We start from the raw sequence: 21,801 nt of genomic DNA, 5'->3' as shown, positions 1-21,801 counted from the left end.
TATACGCCTCGTGTGAACAGACAAACGTCTGCCCATTGCTTTCAATGGGCAGATGTTTGTCAGCGCTATTGAGGCGCTATTTTCAGATGTAATTCGGGGCAAAAACGCCCGAATTACGTCCGTAAATAGGCCGTGTGAACATACCCTAAGGGTCCCGGCCGTCACACTCCCCACTGATAAGGAAGCGATGGTGTATATCCTAGGGAATATGTCATCACTTCTGGTGGCAAAACCCCTTTAATAATAAAAGGGGTATTCCAGCCTACAGCATTTTTCCCGCATCCACTGGATAGGTGATAAATACAGTACTTGATCGGTTGGGTCAGCTGTTTTTCAGTAGCCACATAGACTTTGAATGGAGCGGCAACGCTCCATTCAAACTCCTCCCAGACACCCTTTTCCGACTGGGGGGGAGAGACCCTGGGTGGTGGGACCCTGGGTGGTAAGACCTTTGATCTAGCACTTACCTATAGAGTGGATAGGTGAAAAATGTCGTCATCTGGTATACCCCTTTGGAGATCATTTTATCAATATTAAAATTTAACCTGCACTACTTAGAGCTTCCAGTAGAGAAACCTCAAATAGAGTTTAAATTTCCATTGCAAGGACACATTCATATGCTCTACTTGATTATGCTATAACTAACTTGTGCCCCATAGGCTAGCTGCGGGCTGTTGTAAATGGCAGACAAGATCTAAGAGGAACAGTGGGTGATGGGAATTCCTCAGCAGCTTCAAATCAATCTTCCATTTCATCCCGCTTCCAGGGAGTGATTTTGCAAACATTATAATCAGGGAAATACTCATATTACAGTTCTGTTTGATTTTAGACAATGCACCTCTGAACAGGTATATTTGTACTTTTTACACAGTTACAATAAAATGTATCACATAATTTGTCATGACCTGTACAACTACTTAGTTCTCTTAGGTGGTCAGGCTCAGTTCCTGTCTTAAGAAACTGATATTATTGTAATGTCATGCAATGTTCCTATCAGATGGGACATATCATTGGTTTGAACATCACGATAGATGAGAAGGATTGGCAATGCATATGCATCCGTTGTAGCAATTTAGCAGGCTTTGCCCCACATGATACATATGTATACACGATGGCCATAACCATAGATAAATGTCAGCTATGGGCATGTTCACCTCAGTGTTGGGCTTGCGTTCGACCTTTCCGTCAGAGGAACAGCATAGTCAACTACACTAATGTTTCCGCCAAAAAAACTTTACGGAAAACGGAAACCAACTGCAACTGAAGAATTACCATTGAAATTAACGGTAATGCAAAAGGAAGCTATGGTTTCCGTTCATCGGTTCCTCCGACGGAAAGTTCGAACGGAACCAGACGTTGATGTGAACACAGCCTAATACCAATGACTTTGACTAACTTATTAACTGGTCACATTCCTTCAATCCGATAGATGAAAATTTCAATGGGCAACTAAACCACTTTGCACTTCTCAGTTTTTGATACACAATGCCAACTGTGTTCTGTAAAGCCGTATGTTTTTAATACCTAAATAGACTGCATGATTTGGCACGGTGTGTAGATTATGGAAAAGTCTAATTAAAGCCCACAGAATTAACACATTAATAACAAACAGGAATTCTTATATTGTTTTATTACACTGCTCATATAGCCTAACAAAACAGAATTGTTTAAACAAATTTAAAACTAAAAAAAATCCAATAGACAAAAAAATTATGAATGGGTTGGGTATCACACTGATTCAGGAGATAAGATTAGCAAACCATTATTACAACAAATAAGCCGCCTGGTTCTGGAGAATGGACAGAGCCTCCAACTATGTAGCTAAACATTGGAAAATACGAATATTAAATCTGGTTCAAAAGGACTTTTCACATCGGCAGATTTACATATGTGGCACTTTGTTTAAATTGCATAGGGTGCTAGATAGAAAATCAAAATTAATGACTCTCTATGTAGTAGCTTAGAATATATAATGTATTCCTCTGTTCATATCTGGGTAGGAGGCTCAATAAGGTTTTAAATGCCATTGGTGTCCATTGGGTGCCAGTGTTATACTTCATACGACCGATCCAGCACTGCGTCCTTGTATCCATTACAAACAGAAAATCAGGTGGCAGATGTGAACAGAGCCTTCGTGAGAACTAGAATTTAATATTCTTATGCAGGAAATAAAATGATTTCCGAAAGAAACACGAACCCCAGAGCAGATTTCTAAGAAAAGATACTACAGAGTTATTTAATGGGAAACACAAGAATTTACTAACAGACATGTCAGGAGAGCGAATGCATCCCGTGTAATGATGGAATAAAAAGGTAAATGGGGGAAAAAACAGGATAAATATTTTGACATGATAATGGTACCATATCTAGAAGTATTACAGTGCGTTTACATAATAAAATCCCATCATGTCAGAAAACAATATCTTATTTTAATACCTGGATTCCACAGTCACCATGGTCTGATATTTTTTAACCCTATAGCTAAATTTAAAAAAACATGTCGATGCAATTTATCAATAAATATCTATGTATCCTGAATATTATTATATCACTGGTATAGATCCCTTGAAGAGTAACAGTGCAAAATGTAATATAATATACATGGCATGTATAAACCTCTTTGTATAAACATGGCTTTTATCACTTCAATGATCACTAGTAAGATCAGTACATTATATAAAAGGTAACACATACACAGGCTTTTGGTTTTAGTGTAAGTAATAGGAGTGTAAGAAGCTTGAACCCTTTGAAGACCTCCATTAGTAAACACGCGTTTCTGTGAAGCAGCCCATTGAGTAGGTGGTCATCCAAACCATTGTAATTCAGTGCAAGTGGGCCATTTTCCTTAGACAATCTAAAATTACCCCAACTCCAGACATCACTGGGGAGGGGCACATATCATGGGGCAGCCATAACATTTGGGGCCAAGAACGGGATTGGATTTAGTCGAATGTCCACATCGCTTGTCTAGGAGGACGCTATACCTGCCTATTTTAATGTGCGTTTCCGGTCTTTAGAAACAATCAGATGAGAGTGCAGCGAGTATATGTAAATAAAACATCCCTGCATGCAGCAGACCCCAAGATCCCCTCCTTGGGGACGAGTAATATATGTATACTGTTACAGTATGTTCAAAATCATGGCTAACCGCAAAAACTAGGGAGTAGACACAGCTTCTTCATACAATATAAGAGGGATAGAAATAGATCTTTTGGCTTAATGCACACAGCAAAGCGGTGTACAGGAGGCTGTATAATGGCACTCGGAGGCCCTGCATCTCTGTATTATAGAGTGATTGGCAGCAGCCAAATGCCAATGCTTTTAGGCCTCATGCACACGACCGTAGCCGTGTGCACGGCCGTGATTTTCGGGTCGGCCGGCTGCGGACGGTCAGCCGCGAGCCGCCCGCAAATCACGGGCAATGTACATGGCCGAGGCCATTATTTTCAATGAGCCCGGACGGCAGAACACGGCCGTAATAAGACAGGTCCGTTCTTTCTGCGGTGCGGGCTCCCGGGCCATGCACGGACCGTAAAAACTACGGTCGTGTGCATGGCCCCATAAAAATGAATAGGGCCGCAATTCTCCCGTGGATTTTCGGGGGAATTGCGGCCGCAAAAACACGTTCGTGTGAATGGGGCCTTAGAGGACAATACTATACAGATGTACAGTAAGCCTCTACATTTCTATGGCAGCTGTGTTAGGACTCTGTATAACTTGGGAGTTGTAAACCGTACATACCAAATACTATTTTACTAGGCCATATTATCAACAGCTAAACCTAGAGGAGGAATATCAGGCCCAGTTCACACAGAGGTTTTTTTACTCTGATTTTGACGCGGAAACCACATCGGAATCAGTGCCAAAAAAATATCTGAAACGGTCTCCCATTGATTTTTTTTTTCGCTGCGGCTTTAAGCTGCTTCCGGTAAATAAAACAAACCGGCAGGCTCTTTCTTTCTGCAGTTCCACTTCTGACCTATTGAAGTCAATGGGAGGCAGAGAGAGCATTTTCTTTTTGCCCGCAGGGCTCAATAACCGTGGGTGTAAGACGCCGCAAAGATTGTGGCCAGAAATTGCAGGCAGGTCAAAATCTGCCTCAAAATACCTGTAGAAATTTTGAGGCAGATTTATTCTGCCTGCAAACAAAAAAAAACCCAAAAAACTGTGTAAACAGGGCCTTAGAATAGATTCTCTGCCTTTGCCCCATGACAACACTCCCCCTCCCCTGTGCTCTGGTGAGTTGTCATGAGGACATGGCATTAAAAATATCACTACCCACATCAATGTCTATATCCTATACTGAAAAGCAGCATGGAGATAGGGGGATCAATACTGTTGTAGGATGCATGGTGCCATATTTATCAAAATGGCATTCATGGCATGATAAACTTACTCTATAGTCATGTAAGACACTAGTCCCTATGCCACTTCACAGCTGGCATAAATACAATTGAATATTTTGTGCCAAAAAAATAGTGCAAACCTTTAAAAAAAAACATAGCACATATTGTCTTACACACACACACATACATACATTTTTCCAGACCCTTTTCAAAACAAGCTGGGGGGGGGGGGGGGGGGGGGTTGTGTTTAAAACATAAAATGGTGCACTCTATGTAAACCATTGTGCAATCATGACAGAATTCTGGCACATTTTGCTTAGTAAATTTTCCCAAATAGAAAATCTTTACATCACAGTGGAAGAAGTGTTATCATGGGGACACCGATCCAGAGGTGCTTCTCATAACCAGCCTGCGACAATCACAGATAACAGAAATATGGTATTACATTTCTGTCCTGAAACTAAATAAGGGAGGGGGGGGGGGGGTGTATATATTATAGGGAAAAAGATCAGCATCAAATATATATATCATTTGCAAACTTTTGCACATTATTCAATACTCCAGTATGAAATGGGTGGAATAGGACATGGAGAAGACATTGCACTTCTAGGCAGAAGGTAATAGTGCAAGAGATGTACGAGACATTCAGCTTTACCATACAGTTACCGTGGAGTGTCTGAAGTGAAATGCGTAATGGAGGAAACGACAAACTAGCAACATGTAAGCAGCGTGGATTCTTGAAAAATACTTGACAGGTCAAAAGTCTGCATCTGATATAAGAAGAGAAGAGTAATACAGCAACACCTCCCAGGAGACCCCCGAAGACTATCAGGACCGTTTCCATGAGCAGGATATCCTTTTCAGTTTTTGTAACGGTTATTTTTTTCTGTCTTTTTTAGTACAGTATTGTTGTGACCAAGCTGCTCTAGAGCCTGTAGCATCGACAGCAATGTCAATCAAGTAGTCGGGGGCTGTCCATCGTAGGAAAACTAGAAATAAAAAACTAATTACTACAAAGAGGGCAAAGATTGAGCCGGTGACAACGCCACAATGGTTTACCAGCCGCTCCAGTCTTTCATTCATAGGTAAAACAGTCTCCTTAACAACGCGATCATACACCTAGGAAAAGAGAACCATCAAGTATAAGCTTTGGTGAATAAAATAGGTGGTGGACATCGTGCGAACCAAACACATCCATCTTAATACATTATAGGATTTTGGGATCTTTCCATAAAATGACTTCACTGACATTGAGCATCTCAAAACACACATAAAAGTCTCACCGGGGACAGCATTTCAACTAAGAGCCCCCCATTGTTATTGTATTTCTCTTCCTCATCTCATACAAGCTTAGATATATTGATAAAAATACTGAGATATTCCCATCATAGGATGGGATTGTATATTGCTAAGATTTGCCATTACTTCATCATCACTGGGGGTTTAACGTCTGGGACTCCGCTAATCATCTGACTGAAGGGACATAGGCGACGCTCCCATCCAACTGTTGGCAGAGAACTGTAACGGAGATCCATTTAAGTGAATAAGGCTTCAGAATGAATACGTTTCTGTTCACACTAGCGTTATGGGTTGTGCTTATAACAGAACTTTCACTGCTTTTATGGATCCATTTCCAAACAGATGGAAATAAACCCCAAAGACTTTAATGGGGTCAGTCGGGGGGGATCCAGTATTTTTCACATCAATAATAGTGATGTAAACTGTGCTATCCTGGCCTGACGGAAACTCCCAAACGGTAAAAGGATGCCCTCATTCCTTATGCCCTTCTCTATGGATATCGGGACTCCCCTTTTACTATACTATATCAAGACGCTCTCACGCTGGAGGACTTCTGGTGTAATATTTAAGTTACAATGAGCGCTGTGTAATGCGTCGCAGCAGGGGAAATAACCTAGTGCGGAGCGGCTCCTCTAGCGTTAGCGGAGTAACAGGACTGATCATTATTCTTTCAATAGACGCAACTGGTAAAAGCACCCCTGGAGCTTACAAAAAAAATATAATAAAATAATCACTAAGAACTTTTAATAGCACGTCAGGCGTGTTGATCAAAACCTGCTCCAAAATAAACTCACCTTTTCAGTTCTCTCAGCAACATCCCTCCATGTATAAAACGTTTTAACAGTGTTGTGAATCGTTTCAGGACTTGGTAACGTTCCTGTCCGTAACTTGTCAATGGCTTTCTCTAAACCAGAGCACAGAGACTTCACGGAGGGTTCACACAGGAGAATGAAATCGTCCGGCAGGACCTCCGGGATTCCTCCCACTCTTGTGGTCACCACCTGTCATACGAACAAAGTATCTGTGAATAACAGTGACCAATATACAGAGGTAGATAGAGAAAATGTGGCTCTCTCTGAAAGGTCCCAGTTACTTTCCTTAAGCCTTCCTTAGGTTGGCTGTATCCATAAGATAGCACGGCAAATAGGTATCTCCCCCAACGCTCCCATAAACATATATGCTCAGTTCGGCCAAACACGTTTACTTCAATAGGGAGAGTCGTATAAGCAGCTTGCAGACACTTCTGCCAATGACTTATCTATGGCAGAACAAAAGGGCCGTGACATGTCTGATCGTCGTTTTCTACCCGCCGTTAAGTTGGGAGTCGCACCATACACATTCGATTGTCCCCATTACGCTGTCTTTTGGGGTTGTGGGTATGTTCACACGGCCTATTTACGGACGTAAATCGGGCGTTTTTGCCCCGAATTACGCCCGAAAATAGCGCCTCCATAGCGCTGACAAACATCTGCCCATTAGAAGCAATGGGCAGACGTTTGTCTGTTCACACGAGGCGTATATTTACGCGCCGCTGTCAAATGACGGCGCGTAAATAGACGCCCGCGTCAAAGAAGTGACCTGTCACTTCTTTGGTCGTAATTGGAGCCGTTATTCATTCACTCCAATGAATAGCAGCGCCAATTACGGCCGTAATTGACGCGGCGTTCAAGCGCCTGCACATGCCGGTACGGCTGAAATTACGGGGATGTTTTCAGGCTGAAACATCCCCGTAATTTCAGCCGTAACGGACGCCCTCGTGTGAACATACCCTTAGGGTGGCATCCGATTCAGCAATTTGACTGCATGTTCAATTATAGCTCCTGATCGCAAAGGAAGTGTCTTTACACGTGACGATTATTTGTTATTGCAATGAAGTTGACATTGTACTCAATCATCTTAGTGCGGGCTAATAGACGGTTTTTTGCATGGCAACACCCTTTTTAATTGCAAGACTATTGAACAATTGCCTATACACCGAGCAATTTGCTGATCTTACGATCTAAATTTTTAGCACCCCTGAAGATTTGCTATTTTAAATATTTAAAGTAATTGGCTGTGAGTTTTTACACGTTGAGACTATTGTAATCGATTATCCAATTTAGTTGAAAAAGTTCAAATCGTAAGCATAATGAAAGTCTGTAAAGCCGCCCTAAGGGTCTTATGACACGGGCCGTAAAAACGAGTGCCGATCAACGAGATAGCTCATTGATCGACGCTCGTTTACACAGCCCATCCTGGGCCGTGTAAACAAGCGCCGATCAACTTGACAGCTCGTTGATCGGCGATCGTTTGCTCCTGTCACAAGGAACTATGTATGGTGACGAGTGCTCGTTACTCCGATTGCTCGTCCCCATACATCACGTCGGCAGCACGTCTCCCTGTTTACACAGGGAGACGTGCTGCCGACAAATAATATTTAACTTTTCTTAAATTATACGATCAGCAGATGAGCGAACGTTCTCGTTAGCCTGCTGATCGCTGGCCTGTTTACGCAGAGCAATTATCGGCAACGAGCTTTCTATGAACAATCGTTTGCCCGATAATTGGTCCGCGTAAGGTATATCAGGATAGTGCAAAAATAACAGATAAGATAACGTGTTGTTCCAAATGACAATTTCCCCTACATCTACATTTTAGGTTTAAATGGCTACCACTTGAATATCCTATCCAAACAACATCATGACATACGTGATAGTTTGGGGATTAGAAAAACAAAAATTTCACCAGGTTATCCGAGATTAGAAAAATATATATATGCTTTCTCAATATAAAGTGTCGCTCTGATCCATGTATAGGCTGTGCCTGGTATTGAAGCTAAACACCATGCAAGAGAATGTGCTCGGGCTGCCAAACCAGTCGGAACAATTTGTACTATTTATAGAAAAAATAAACTCTTTCTATTTCAAGACAACCCTTTGAGATCCTGAAAGCTTCCAGTAGGATACCTGTAGTCCACAGCTAGCGGCTTCCACAATTGCCATGCAGAACGCCTCAGTAAGGGATGTATTTAGGAATATCTCTCCTTCAACTAGGACATTCCTCACCTGGTGATGTTCTAGAGCCCCTAAGAGTCGAACTCTAAAAAAGATTAAGGAAAAAAATAATTTATACTGCCAAAATATATATGAAAAACCATCAGTTCAATAACTAATTACAGTGAAATTCCACTAGTGTAATAGTGACCCACGTCTACATCTGGAATAAGAGTGAGACCGGCTGGACTAAACAAGAACAATATTTTTATTTTTTTTACTTTATATAGATTTCATGCATCTGAACATAAGATACATGATCCATTTTTCATCGGTGTGTTCCTCGTTCACTACAAATGATCCAGTGAGAAGGAAGGAGAAGAAATACTAGAAGGTCAATTCTTGATGGGAGATATGGAAGCAGTCAAGCATGGTAACCTGACATGGTTGGTTCAGTAAACGTTGGTTAAAGTCAAAGCAGCTCGTGAAATTATAGGTTCACATGATTCATAAATAAACTGGTATAAACTTTGGAGTGATCTTTTATTTTCTGGGACCTCTATTTTTAGGACTTCGATAAAGACTGCAATTTAGGTTACATTCATGCAGAAAGTAATTTTGAGGGGGACATACAATGTCTAGCATCACCCTATCGAATATTGAGGAAGGAAAACTTGGTATTCGTGTGTGATAAGTAAATGTCTCCAGGATGTTTGCAGTTCTGAACGCTGTTTCGCATTATATTGTTTTCTTCATTAAGCATGGAGAACAGATCACAATGTTCCAAAATTCTCCATCTGTTAGACCTCGATCTTGGATACAAAGTGCTCTTAAGCAGGCAGCAGTCTAGAACATCATGTTACGGCTGCGGATATTGTGGTAATGCTGCAAGTCCCATTTTAACCCCTTGCGGCATCTGATAGAGATATATATATAGCACTGGAGCAAAGATGATTGAACATCTTGCTGTACATTTAAGTTGTGACTCCGATCCTAGCCGTTTTACCCCTTAGATGCCACAACCAATGCAGACCGTGGCATCTAGGTTAGACAGAGTGAGAGGGCTCCCTCTGTCACCCTAGGGCACGCACCCACCTCCCCCCCGAGTGATCGCAGAGTTCCGATGAGATGTTATGGCAGCCGGGAGTCTATCAATGGCCCCAGAATTCTCTCTGTTCAACCTCCTCTTTTTCTCAGACGTCTTTTTAAAGAAAAACACGTGGAGCAGATTTATTAAACTTAAGATAAATCTAGACGAGGTAGGCAGAAGATTCACCAAATTTATTACAGTGGTGAATTCTGTATGACAAATTTGGTGCATCTTGCTAGATCTTGGTTGGTTTACTTTACACCAATATTTCAGGCCATGCCACATTTTCGCTATGTCACGTGGCTTTTCTAGAGACTTTTCAGAACAGTTTAGGGGAGGTGCAAAAAGCATGTAAACCACATAATAAATCTGCAGTAAGGCACATATGCCAGCTTTTTGGAACAAATGGGGTCAAAATTCTGGAATATTAAGCTTAGTAAATTCCCCCTGTGTTCTGCTGGCATCACCTCTAACCACACCGACCCCCTGACCAGAAAAAAATAATAATAATCAATAAATCACCTATATCTGGTGATCCATATATTTCCACAGCAAAACCTAGATGTGAAACGGTTTGTGCAGCATCAATAATATGCGACACGGCACTTCTACAAACTAGCAGGTAACCACGCTGGTCGCACTCTCTGCCCTGGTCACCCACTTCCTACTTAGCCGGTTGCTCGGCTATTGCTGAACATTTTACCCACTATCTAGCAAACACTGCATAAAGATATATTAGGCAGAAATATGTACGCCCTGCTGAACAGTTAGGCTCTGTTCACACAGAGTTTTTTGCAGGCGGAAAAATCTGCCTCAAAATTCCTTCAGGAATTTTAGGGCAGATTTTGACCTGCCTGCAGTCTTTGCCTCGTTTTTCGGCCATTGAGCGCTGCGGGCAAAAAGCGCTGCGAAAACCACTCTCTGCCTCCGATTGAGGTCAATGGGAGGTCAGAGGTGGAAACGCCCGAAGAAAGGGCAGAACACTTTTTTCCTGCAAGAGTTTTTTTCCAGTCGCAAAAACGCTTCCGCCTCCCATTGAACACAATGGGAGGAGTTATTGGCTGTTTCTTGGCATGGTTTCCAACGCGGTTTCAATGTGAACAGGGCCGTACGATGAGGAGATTCAGAATTTAACTAGGGTCTCCTTGTAACAATGTCAATAAATGGGTTTCCGATGATGGCAAAGAACAATTTCTCTATTAGGTTCGATATTCTGGTAAACACACATATATTTATTTTATATACACATACAAAACAAAAGCAGCACTGCTTCAGTAGTTGGGTGCCAATTCCTCCCAGGCTCAGGCTATGAGGCCATGGATACAAGGCAAAGAAATAGAGGCAGCATTGCAGCTGGAAATTGAAAAAAGTGGTGTGTTTATTCCCCCCAGGACACATTTTTACATAGTTTAGAGATGCATTTTGCTTTACCTGTCATGGAGCTGGTATCTTTCCCTAACTTCTTCTAAAATGATTCGCTTAGGTCCTTCTCCTCCAATAAGAAAGTGAAGTTCAGGGTATTTCTGACACATTTCGGGGATGATACCGCCGAGCAAGTCTACACCTAAAAAATAACAAATGAAAATAATAATTGTAAATGTGAAAAGTCTCACACACCTGAACAGTGATAAGAACATATGTAGAAAGGTCAGCACTCCGTGGTTCACAGTGCAAGGCAAGACAATGGCGCTCAATCAATATGGAAATAAATCTCGGCACTCACTGTTTTCTTTCAAATCTACAATATTTCATAGACAGCATTGCTATCTATGATGGAGAACTAAAAAAAAAAAAAACTATGTTTGAGGCCGGGTTCACACTGAGTTTTTTGCAGGAGGAAAATCCGCCTCAAAATTTCGTTTGGAATTTTGAGACAGATTTTCTTCTGCCTGCACGCCGATTTTCGTGGCATTTTTCGCCTGCGGCCATTGAGCATCACAGGCATAAAACGCTGCGAGATACTCTCTCTGCCTCCCATTGATGTCAATGGGAGGTCAGAGGTGTAAACGCCCGAAGATTGGGCATGGTTTTTTTTTTTCCACGAGCCGGTTTTTCCTCCACCTCCCATTGAAATCAATGGGAGGCATTTGACAGTTTTTCGACGCGGTTTCCGCGTCAAAAAAACTCTGTGTAAACTGGCCCTGACGGTGTTGTTTTTTTTTTTTTTTCTAACGTTTAGTTCTGTTTCAGTGCACAATGGCTTGGTCATCCAGCTTCCCTGGATTCCTAAATATCAATTCTGCCTGGTTATGCAGAGAGTTGACGCCTCCTCCACACCTAGTCCATCAATTAGGCTCAATCACCAAATATTTACAAGCGATTTTATTTTAGGGGTAAATTTCATTAAATCTAACTGCAACTGTTCTATAACCAGAGGGTCAATTGACATATAACACGGGATGACTTGTAATGTGTCTGTACTCCGCTCAGACCCTAGAACAACGGTGTATTCACTCATCTGCCACAATACACCACAGCAGAGAATTCTCTGTACAGACAGCAGGGGGCAGCAGAGAGCTCTCAGGATGCAGAAAGACAGCGGAACTTTCAATGTTATTCTAGGTTTGAGAAGAGAAGACAAAATAAAACACAAGACCAATATTTAGATTTTTTTGAAAAGTTTTAGCTACACTTAGAGGTATTCCAGCCAAAAGCACGCTCCGCTTGGCTTTTTCCTTCACTCATAGGAGGGAGCATGGACGCTCAACCACTGCTCCATTCAAACATAGTCTTATCACAGTTTTACGGAGTAGAAGATCCTGGAAATTGGACCCCAACCTATCGAACCTTTACAACCAATCCAGTGAGCTGACAAATGTTTTTGTCTGGATTGCGGCTTTAAACAGGTTTTCCGAACACAGTGAATGATAGTACATTACTAGGATATGCCATCACTTACTGATCGCTGGGGATCCGACTGCTGGGACCCCATAGTTCCTTATAACGAACGGGCTGCAGCGCTAGCTAACCGCTGAAACTTCTTCTGATGTGCCGAGAAATGCAACATAAAATCCCTATTCACTTGAATGGGGCTATGTTACATGGGCGGACGTGAACACCGCTGTGAAGGAGAAAAGATGGGGAGAACTCAGTCCCTTCATTCTCAGGATTGGTGGGGGACCCGAAGATCACACTTACCCCGATCAGAATGTTATGGCATATCCTAGCAGTATGCCATAATAATTCAAGATGGGAAAACCCCCTTTCATGTAATCATTTTTTTGTTCTAAGAAACATCTATGGCTATGTTCACATCCAGCTTGTGTCGTTTCGTTGGCTGCTCCATCAGAGGGGCATAACAAGGGAATTACGGAAGCAACGATTCTGTTGCATAATGGACACCACCGGCGGCCGACAGAACCCATTGACTTTAATGAGTTCCGTCAGCTTTTCAGTAGTTTTTCCGGAAACGATAGCGCAGAATGCTGCGCTATTGTCTCTGGTAATCTTGGCAGGATCTGTGACGGAGGCCCCTAACAAAGCATCCAATGCAAATGTGAATGAGGCCAAATAGTGTAAAATCTTGTCGCTTTTTTACCTTTTCTGTAAACAAGTCTGCTGACCACAACAATGGTGATTTTATTACTTTTCTCTTTCTGTAGATCTGGAGTGAAGTCTGTAGGGTCGACAGCATTTGGAATCACAGAGACAATTTCAGGATCCAGAGCTGCTCGGAGCACAGTGTTTTCTTTGCTGGTGTAAGAAACGCAGATGATGTGGTTTGTATCACATAGAGACACTGTAAGAAGTTTGTTGGTGAGTACCGAGCTAACATCCGCAAATCCAAACAGAGAATGGTCGGTGAAGACCGTGTGGAGTCCTAAAGTCTTGGCATGAAAGAGGGCGTCATGGGCCATAGCAGAAAAAGAACTGTGTGAATGTACAACAGAGACTTTTTCCCTTACAAATATATACCTGAGGAGAGGTAGGCTGTGCAATAACGTAGTGGCCGTAGACTGGTTATACATGACTTTTAAAGGTAAATAATACACTTTCAGACCATTGGTGAGGTAGCGGATTCCTTTCCTGTCCCCATAAGCATGGGTGACAATTATAACCTTGTGTCCTCGTTCAATCAGGCACTGTGAAAGCTGATAAATGTGACTTTCCACCCCACCCATATTTGGGTAAAAAAAGTCGGAGACCATACATATGATGTGAGTCCTACGAGGAGCGTGCGCAGCTTCTGTAGTCCTTAAAGCGTTACTATGAGAGCAGGGCTTGCTTCTTTCCCTTCTGCTGTGAACCATGGTAGAGAGATCTCCACTCACTGCGTGGATCTATAAAGCAAAAGAATATAAATCACCTAGTACTGGTCATTCAGAAAACAAACTATACCCGCGTCAAGCTGTTTATGTAGTAATATCCTGCAAATAATGTGAAACAAGATATGCACATAAAGCAAAAAGAGAAAAATTAGAAATAAAATCATTTTGCCCCAACCTTCTCTTCTGATCCGTTTCAATTATAATATTGAAAAGTATATTTTTGTATCGGGGCTCCCACATGGAGTTGTCTGCAAATCATGTATACTCTGAATTATACGCCCCTCAACTCTCTTTAGGCAGAAGCAACCGATTATAAATACTGTCTGTAGAGGCAAAAGATGTTACTCCTCCTATGCCGACAGCACCCGAGAAAGTGGCTACATGCAAACAGATGGGCCGCTCGCATTCAACAAGGACCATAGCCACAAAGAAACACACAAGTAGTTATTTTTTTTTGGGGGGGTATGCGGCTGGAAATCGGGGTGTATTACAGCTGGAAGTGGGGGCGTTGTGATTAGCAAGTGGGGCACACTTTGGCTGGCACTGCATGGGGGAGCACACTTACTGTACCCTTCATTTTGAAGAAGTGGTTTATGTTTTTAATCAATAATTTACAAGAAGCTCCTGGTTCCTCTTTTACAGCAGCTGAGGTGTGTATAAGGAATAATGTCCCCCACTTCCATAATTTACTAGCAGGTAAAGTGAATAACATGGATTATCTGGTTACTATGGTACCTGTCAAGCATAGGATATATTAGCAGCAAGTGAACAGTCAGTTCTTGAAGTTGATGTGTTGGAAGCTAAATAAAAAAAATAAAAATGGGCAAGTTTAAGAATCTGAGCGACTTTGATAGGGGCCAAAATTGTGATGGCTACACGACTGGGTTAGAATATCCCCAAAATGGCAGGACTCATGGAGTGTTCCTGTTATGCAGTGGTTAGTACCTACCAAAAGTGGTCCTTGGAAGGATAACCGGTAAACCAGTGAAAGGGTCATGGGTGCCTAAGGCTTATTGATGCGTGTAGGGAGCTAAGGCTAATTCGTCTCATCTGATCCCGCAGAAGAGCTACAGTAGCACAAAATGCTGAAGAAGTTAATGCTGCTTTGACAGAAAGGTGTCCGAACACACAGAGCATAACAGCTTGCTGCATGTGAGGCTACATAGGTGCAGACAAGTCAGAGTACCCATGCTGACCCCTATCCATTGCCGAAAGCACCTTCTGCACAATGGGCACGCGAGCATCAAAACTGGACCATGAAGCAGTAGAAGGTGGCCTGGTCAGTTTTCTTTTACATCATGCAGATGGCTGGGTGCGTCACTTACCTAGGAAGGACATGGCAGCAGGCTGCACTATGGGAAGAAGGCAAGTCAATGCCAATGTTCTGCTGGTAAACCTTGGGTCCTGCCATTCATGTGGATGTTACTTTGACACATACCACCTAGGTTAACATTGTTGAAGACCTAGTACGCCCCTTTATGGCATAGATATTTCCTTAACGGGACACTCCGGCCAAAACGAAAAACTTTCCCATGTGTACCATTAGGATATTCCATGTGTCAGCCTCTCATCTGTTTTTTTTTTCTTGCTGCTTTTATTTCTATATATCAGACTGGGATGGTTGCTTAGCAGCAGTGTGACTCCGGCTCGGTGACACGCTTTCTCTACATGAGTCTATGGAGATCGATGGGTCACCCATCACAGGCTTCAGCACTTCCTGTACCACACTAGTTTTGCACAGGGGGGCAGAAACTTCTATCATCAGCTCCCACTGATACTTAGACCGGTTCCTGTCACACAGATATAATGTAAAAACACAAAAAATGGCCATACTCACAAATTGGGCAGGTATAATCCCAACAGGACGCAGCCAGGTCAAAAATGCTGCTGAAGGAAAGTGCACAGGTGCGTTTAAATAATAATAGCCACTCCCACTAGCCTTGAGGGGAGTGGCGTGTGGTGCATGGGATATGTAGTAAAAAGTAAATGAATAGTGTATAATGTGCAAGTAGTAATAATATGCGAGCTTGCGTTCTTTTGGGCAAAATTACAACCAATACCCCATGTATTTTCCATGTTTACTTGTATTATATTTAGTACTTTTTGGACGCAGCCAGGTCTTCAATGCTGGGAGAGCATGGTGTGTTGCGGTTTGGCATAGCAAGCAGGGCAGCCCGCTCTATGTACTATCATGGCGTTACAAATAGGCTGCTGCCAGGCTATATAGGCTGTGCCTCATGATTTACGCATTAACCCTCCATGTTTTACACACTGCACCCACACTTCATGCATCACTCACGTTCCTGACCCTTTTAGTACTGCCCCCTATATTTCACACATATTATTACTACTTGCACATTATACACTATTCATTTACTTTTTACTACATATCCCATGCACCACACGCCACTCCCCTCAAGGCTAGCGGGAGTGGCTATTATTATTTAAAAGCACCTGTGCACTTCCCTTCAGCAGCATTTTTGACCTGGCTGCGTCCTGTTGGGATTATACCTGCCCAATTTGTAAATATGGCCATTTTTTGTGTTTTTAATCTTACAGATATAATGTAGAAGAATATAGTGCAGCCTCCCTGTCTGTATACTTATGGTTTCTCAGCTTGTTTAGGAGAATATAGAGAGAATTATAATCAGTGTCCCTCAGCATGTAGATATGGTATTTAGCTGCTCATGTGATGCTGTGGTGAAACATCATGTGATTCATAACAAAGCACAGAGGAAGAGAAAGCTCGGGAAATCTAAGGCTGGATTCACACGAGCATGTTCGGGTCGTAATCATGTTTTCAGTATGGGACAGTAGTTTCGCGAGGAGGCAGGGACTCCTAGCATCGTACATAACTATGATGCTAGGAGCCCGGCTCCCTGCAGTGTGTTCGGTCCGGGACTTGCAGCAAAAATACGTTCCGTCCTTTACGGACCGAACATGCTCGTGTGAGTCCAGGCTTAGAATCAAGATTGAGGTTTTGTTTTTTTTAAAGCACAGACAAGGCAGCAGTTTGAAAAAGTAAGTAGAGTATACATAAAAGTGTAGAGTGTGGTATACAGTCAGGTGTGGGGGGGTGCAGACATGGAAGTTGTGTTTCCACTGGAGGTTCTCTCTAATGGCAGTGGCCTCCTTCAGCAGGATAATGCGCTCTGACACTGCAAAACTTGTTTAGCAGTTGTTTGAGTAACATGACAGAGTTCAAGGTGTTGACTTGGCCACCAAATTCCTCAGATCTCAATCCGATCGATCATCTGTGGGATGTGCTGGAAAAACAAGTACGATCCATGGGAGGTCCCACCTCGCAACTTACAGGACATAAAGCATCTGCTGCAAACGTCTTGGTGCCAGATAACACAGGACACCATGAGAGATCTAGTGGAGTCCATGCCTCGACGGTCAGAGCCGTTTTGGCGACATGAGGGTGACCTACACGATATTAGGCAGGTGGTTTTAAATTACAGCAGAGCACAATGATTGTCACAAGCTGCCAAGTAACAAGACAGTTATATTTGTTATCTTTTATACTGTATATACAGAGGTGTGCAAAGAAGATCACAATGGGCTCCACCTCTGTTCACAACATTAAAGGGAAGGTGTCATGAATTTTTTTTTTTTAATCTTTCTTTTTTTATCATATTGATCTTAAGAATGTTTTCAAAATTTTTATTTAAATTGTGTTCTCATGTTTTACTTTTTAAGGTTTTCTGACTTTTACTTCTCTATGGGGGTTGCCATTTTTTTTAAATCTCTGTATGTGTCGATTAACGACACATACAGAGATGGAATATGGCACATACAGCCCCATAGAGAATGCAAACGGGAGCCATTCCATTCTCAGTTGCAAGCGCCGTTTGTGTGGGAACGGCGCATGCGCCGCTCCCACACAGACCAAAACAAAGCTCGTTCGTAGAGAGAAATGCGGCGCCATTTTCATGTGGACAGGAAGCCGCTTACGCACAGGAAGAAGACGACATCCGGCCGCGGCTTCCGGCCATATGTTCAACGAAGCGAAGGCGCAAGGAAGAGGAGCGTAGGCGGCAGCAGGATCAGGTGTATTATGTTCGTGTGTATTATGTTCGCGTGATGCTGTCTGCTGAGCCCTGTATCTAATCCTCCTACACTGTGCAGTCGCTCAGAAAATGGCGGCACACAGTGTAGGAGGTTTCAAGACATTCAAACCCTTCCTTCTCCTGGTACTAGCCAGAAGAAGGGAGGGGGGATGGTGTGAGGACACTAGAGGAGAGTGTGTCCACCCCAAATTTGCAGCATACATCAATGAGATTGCTTTACCACAGTGACCATGCTGCAAGTTTGGGAAGTGCTCCCTCTAGTGGCCAGCACATGGAAATGTAATAAATTAGAATCTAAATTTATAATATTTCCTGACTTGTGAAAAAAAGTTAAAAAAATTAAAACAATGTGTAATCACTTAAATACTAATTGTTAAACTGAAAAAAAAAAAATTTCTAGGGACACATTCCCTTTAACTCCCTACTGATTCTTGGACCAAGAGAACCCAACACTTTTTAGGTTCCTTCCCATTCACAACGCCTGTAGGAGAAAAGTAGGATACTTGTGTTTGTTCCTTTTCTCCCCTAGCTCCTAACATTGTGTACGGAGGAGGTGCCCTGCACGGGTACACCTCATATGGAGAAGAGGGATTGGGACAAACTACCACCCATCCACACAGAAGTTACATGTGTCTTTTGTATAGTACTGTAGCTTTGCACCCTAGCCATACCAGTGCTGTCTAGCTGTGAAATGCAGGTTTCCACTGCAGAAAAACATAGATTAGCAATGCTTACAAAATTAAACACTGCGGTAACAGATTTGCTATAGTCAAATCTACTGTGGATTTCTTAGAAAATCTGCAGAAGACTGTAATTCATTGCAGTTCAATGGAGCAGCTCGTCAGTGGATTCCTGGAGCAAATCTGACAATCTGCAGCAGATTTATTATGTTACGCTGATATTTTCCTGAGGCTGTGAATGGGGCTAGACCTAGAGCTTTGAGAATCCTGAACATACTGGTTCATGAATACAATGCAAGATCTCTGGAGCTGTTGCAGCATACACAGGTAAAGTTGGGTGTAACTCGAAAGAATGCCGACATTCAGGGCGAGGCCGGTGACAGCGTATGTGGGCATTATTATGGCCTTCACGTGGTTTCTACCTTTGAAATGATCAATAGACGAAGTAACTTAGAAAAGGTTGGCACATCACAGCGGCCAGTAACTCACCAGAACCATGCTCGTGTCCTGCACCTTCAGCAGGAGAAGCCGGTGCCTGCGGAGTCCTGTTCTGCTGTGCTGCTAACAGAGAGCAATGTCAGAAGGAAAGACAGTTCTGCCGTTTTTTTTTACAGTTTCCGTATGTGTTCGCTCTGCCTTGCAGGAGAGGTCTGTGACTGTTTCTGGCAGAACAGATGGTGCTGGATTGTGCCAGTGATAGTGGGCGCAAACATGCCACAGCAACTGCCATTTATAAAACTGATTTACATACGCATTAATACTGGGAAACTGCTTAAATAGAAATTACTTCATATTTTCTTATCTCTTTAAATGGATTCTGTCACTAGGACAGACCTCTTTCATTTAGGACATCCAAGGAAAACAACCCATGATGAGGTGCCTGGTTTATATTTTGGGGTGGTGAAATCTATTAGGCTGTGCGTTGGAGGATTCATCACAGTTCCCGTTAAAAATATATTTTTTCCGGTAAAATTAAGGACACCCATGACAGAAACCCATCGGACACTGCCGGTGTTGGTCATGTGACAGATCCATCACAGCATTGAAGACCATTTTTCTGCTCCTATGACGGAGACGGAACAGAAAAACGGAATTCATAGCGCACATATGAACAGAGCCTAAGATGCCTAAGTTAACGTGGAGATTCCTGGTGACAGGTCACTTTATAACAGTGTGATCTATCCTACAACAGCAGGGACGGCAACACTGTCAAGTTCCTCGATGTCGTACTACAAGTCCAGCATGATCACGACTCAATCAGAAATCTGATAATAGCTTGATAAGGAAATAGATGGGAATAAGAAAGTGCGGAGACTAAGAATGAACGAAGGAACCATTCCCATAATAACACTGCAGAGGTTATAGCTAGGTATGCAAACTTTATATTACAATGCAGTTTTCTTACTGATTATAGTAGAGAATTATGACATCTCAGGATTTGCTTTATTTGCACTTCTGTTAATAGTTAAACCTTTTCCATAAACTTTCCAATAATACATTTGATCACTTATAGGCCCCATACACAGAGATGTCCTGATTTAGATTTTGCAATTTGGCTGATAGGAGCAGAGAATACACCGGACACATCCAATTCTAAAGGGTTATCCCATCATTGACATTTATGGCATTTCCACAGGATATGCCATATATGTCCCATAAGTGCAGGACCCACCTCTGATACACTTACCTATCCCCAGAAAGGGGGTCTCCCGTCCTGCCCGCTGAGGCGGCGAACAGTCACCACATCCAAATAGGGAACGAATGGAGAGGTGACCGCGTGCTCGGTTGTTTTCGGAACTCCCATTGAAATAAATGGAGAGAGCCAGGACCCCCATTCTGGAGATAGGTACAGGTCCTAGAGGTGGGACCCACACCGATCATACATTTATGGCATTTCCCATGGATATGCAGTAAATATCTATGATGGGATTCCAAAAGAATATATTGGGGAAATGTATCAGAACGATTGCAAAGGAAAAGTGGAGTTGTTGCCCAACCAGATTCCACCTTCCACCAAAGGTCCTTTAGAAAATGAAACCAGAAACCTGACTGGTTGCCATGGGAAACAACTCCATTTTTCCTTTGCACCAGTTTTGACCAATCTCCGCCCTTGAGTTGCATGCAACATTGTACTCATATGAAGAGACTAAAGTCAAACCAATATGAAATAAGACCAAATTATAAGTGTTACATTTTCAGAGACGAGAATAGGACAAGTTTATCAAAATTGGCATTAAATAAAGAAGTTTCCCATAGCAACCAATTAGGTCTCTGCTTACTTTTTCTAAAGAGCGTCTGAGAAATGAAAGCCACAATCTGATTGGTTGATATGGGTACCTGCTCCACATTTCCTTTGCATTAGTTACTATGAGAAATCCCCCCGGATATTATGATTAGCTGATTCTCCTTTCATAAAGCGGAGTCCCTCAATATCAATAGGAATCACAATACACCTCTATCGAGCTCCGACCGATCACATATTCTGTGAAACAAGGAAACAGCAGCACAAACCGCAGACATGTTTGAGCCTCCTCGAGTAATACGGTGCGCTACAGAAGGAACTCCCCCGTCATTGCATAATACTGTATATACTACTCCGTGCCATCAACACCACTGACCAGACCATCCCCGTCCTATGACAGCAGCGCTTCCTTACCAGATCCACAGGAAAACAGCTCCCTACATCCTCAGGCACTGAGCCTCAACATGCACCGTGCGCTTCCTGGTTACCCGCCCCATACAAAACGTGAGCCAATCGTAGAGCACAATACACACTAATTGCTATGTACGAGGGACTTCATTGGCTTTACACCGTCTCGATTCTGATTGGCTGTAATTACCGCATTATCAGATACTATTGGCTCAGAAATAAAAGGGGCAGGGCTAAATGGTTGTATGAACAGCTGAGCGTTCACCTGCGTCTCTATGTGTGGGAAGAACGATGTGAAGTATATATATATACATTTTATTTTATTTTTTAAATTCATATTAAAATGTTTATTTTGTTATTTATTTTATAACTTTCTACTCTTTTTTTTCATTAGTGTTCGACACTTTTTATTTTTGGTTTACT

The 21,801-nt window shown here is 42.5% G+C and overlaps 1 protein-coding gene across 3 annotated transcripts; it reads right to left on the bottom strand.

The window, feature by feature from the left end:
* Window positions 1–1,613: 1,613 nt before the first annotated feature.
* Window positions 1,614–21,457, bottom strand: PIGA (phosphatidylinositol glycan anchor biosynthesis class A). Of its 3 annotated transcripts, XM_075854419.1 has the most exons (8): window positions 21,385–21,457; window positions 19,218–19,286; window positions 14,711–14,775; window positions 13,246–13,987; window positions 11,139–11,271; window positions 8,591–8,723; window positions 6,440–6,646; window positions 1,614–5,465 (listed from the first exon to the last, which is right to left on the bottom strand). In XM_075854419.1, the coding sequence occupies exons 4-8, from the start codon at window positions 13,955–13,957 to the stop codon at window positions 5,223–5,225; spliced, it is 1,428 nt and encodes a 475-aa protein (XP_075710534.1). In that variant the 5' UTR covers window positions 13,958–13,987; window positions 14,711–14,775; window positions 19,218–19,286; window positions 21,385–21,457; the 3' UTR covers window positions 1,614–5,222. The 3 variants fall into 3 exon arrangements, with proteins under 3 accessions (XP_075710534.1, XP_075710532.1, XP_075710533.1); XM_075854417.1 differs by lacking the exon at window positions 14,711–14,775; XM_075854418.1 differs by lacking the exons at window positions 14,711–14,775; window positions 19,218–19,286.
* Window positions 21,458–21,801: the final 344 nt, after the last annotated feature.

Source organism: Rhinoderma darwinii, chromosome 2, assembly GCF_050947455.1.
Source record: "Rhinoderma darwinii isolate aRhiDar2 chromosome 2, aRhiDar2.hap1, whole genome shotgun sequence".
NCBI lineage: Eukaryota > Metazoa > Chordata > Amphibia > Anura > Rhinodermatidae > Rhinoderma > Rhinoderma darwinii.
The sequence above is the reverse complement of the archived record's forward strand: the minus strand, read 5'-3'. Positions and strand labels throughout refer to the sequence as shown.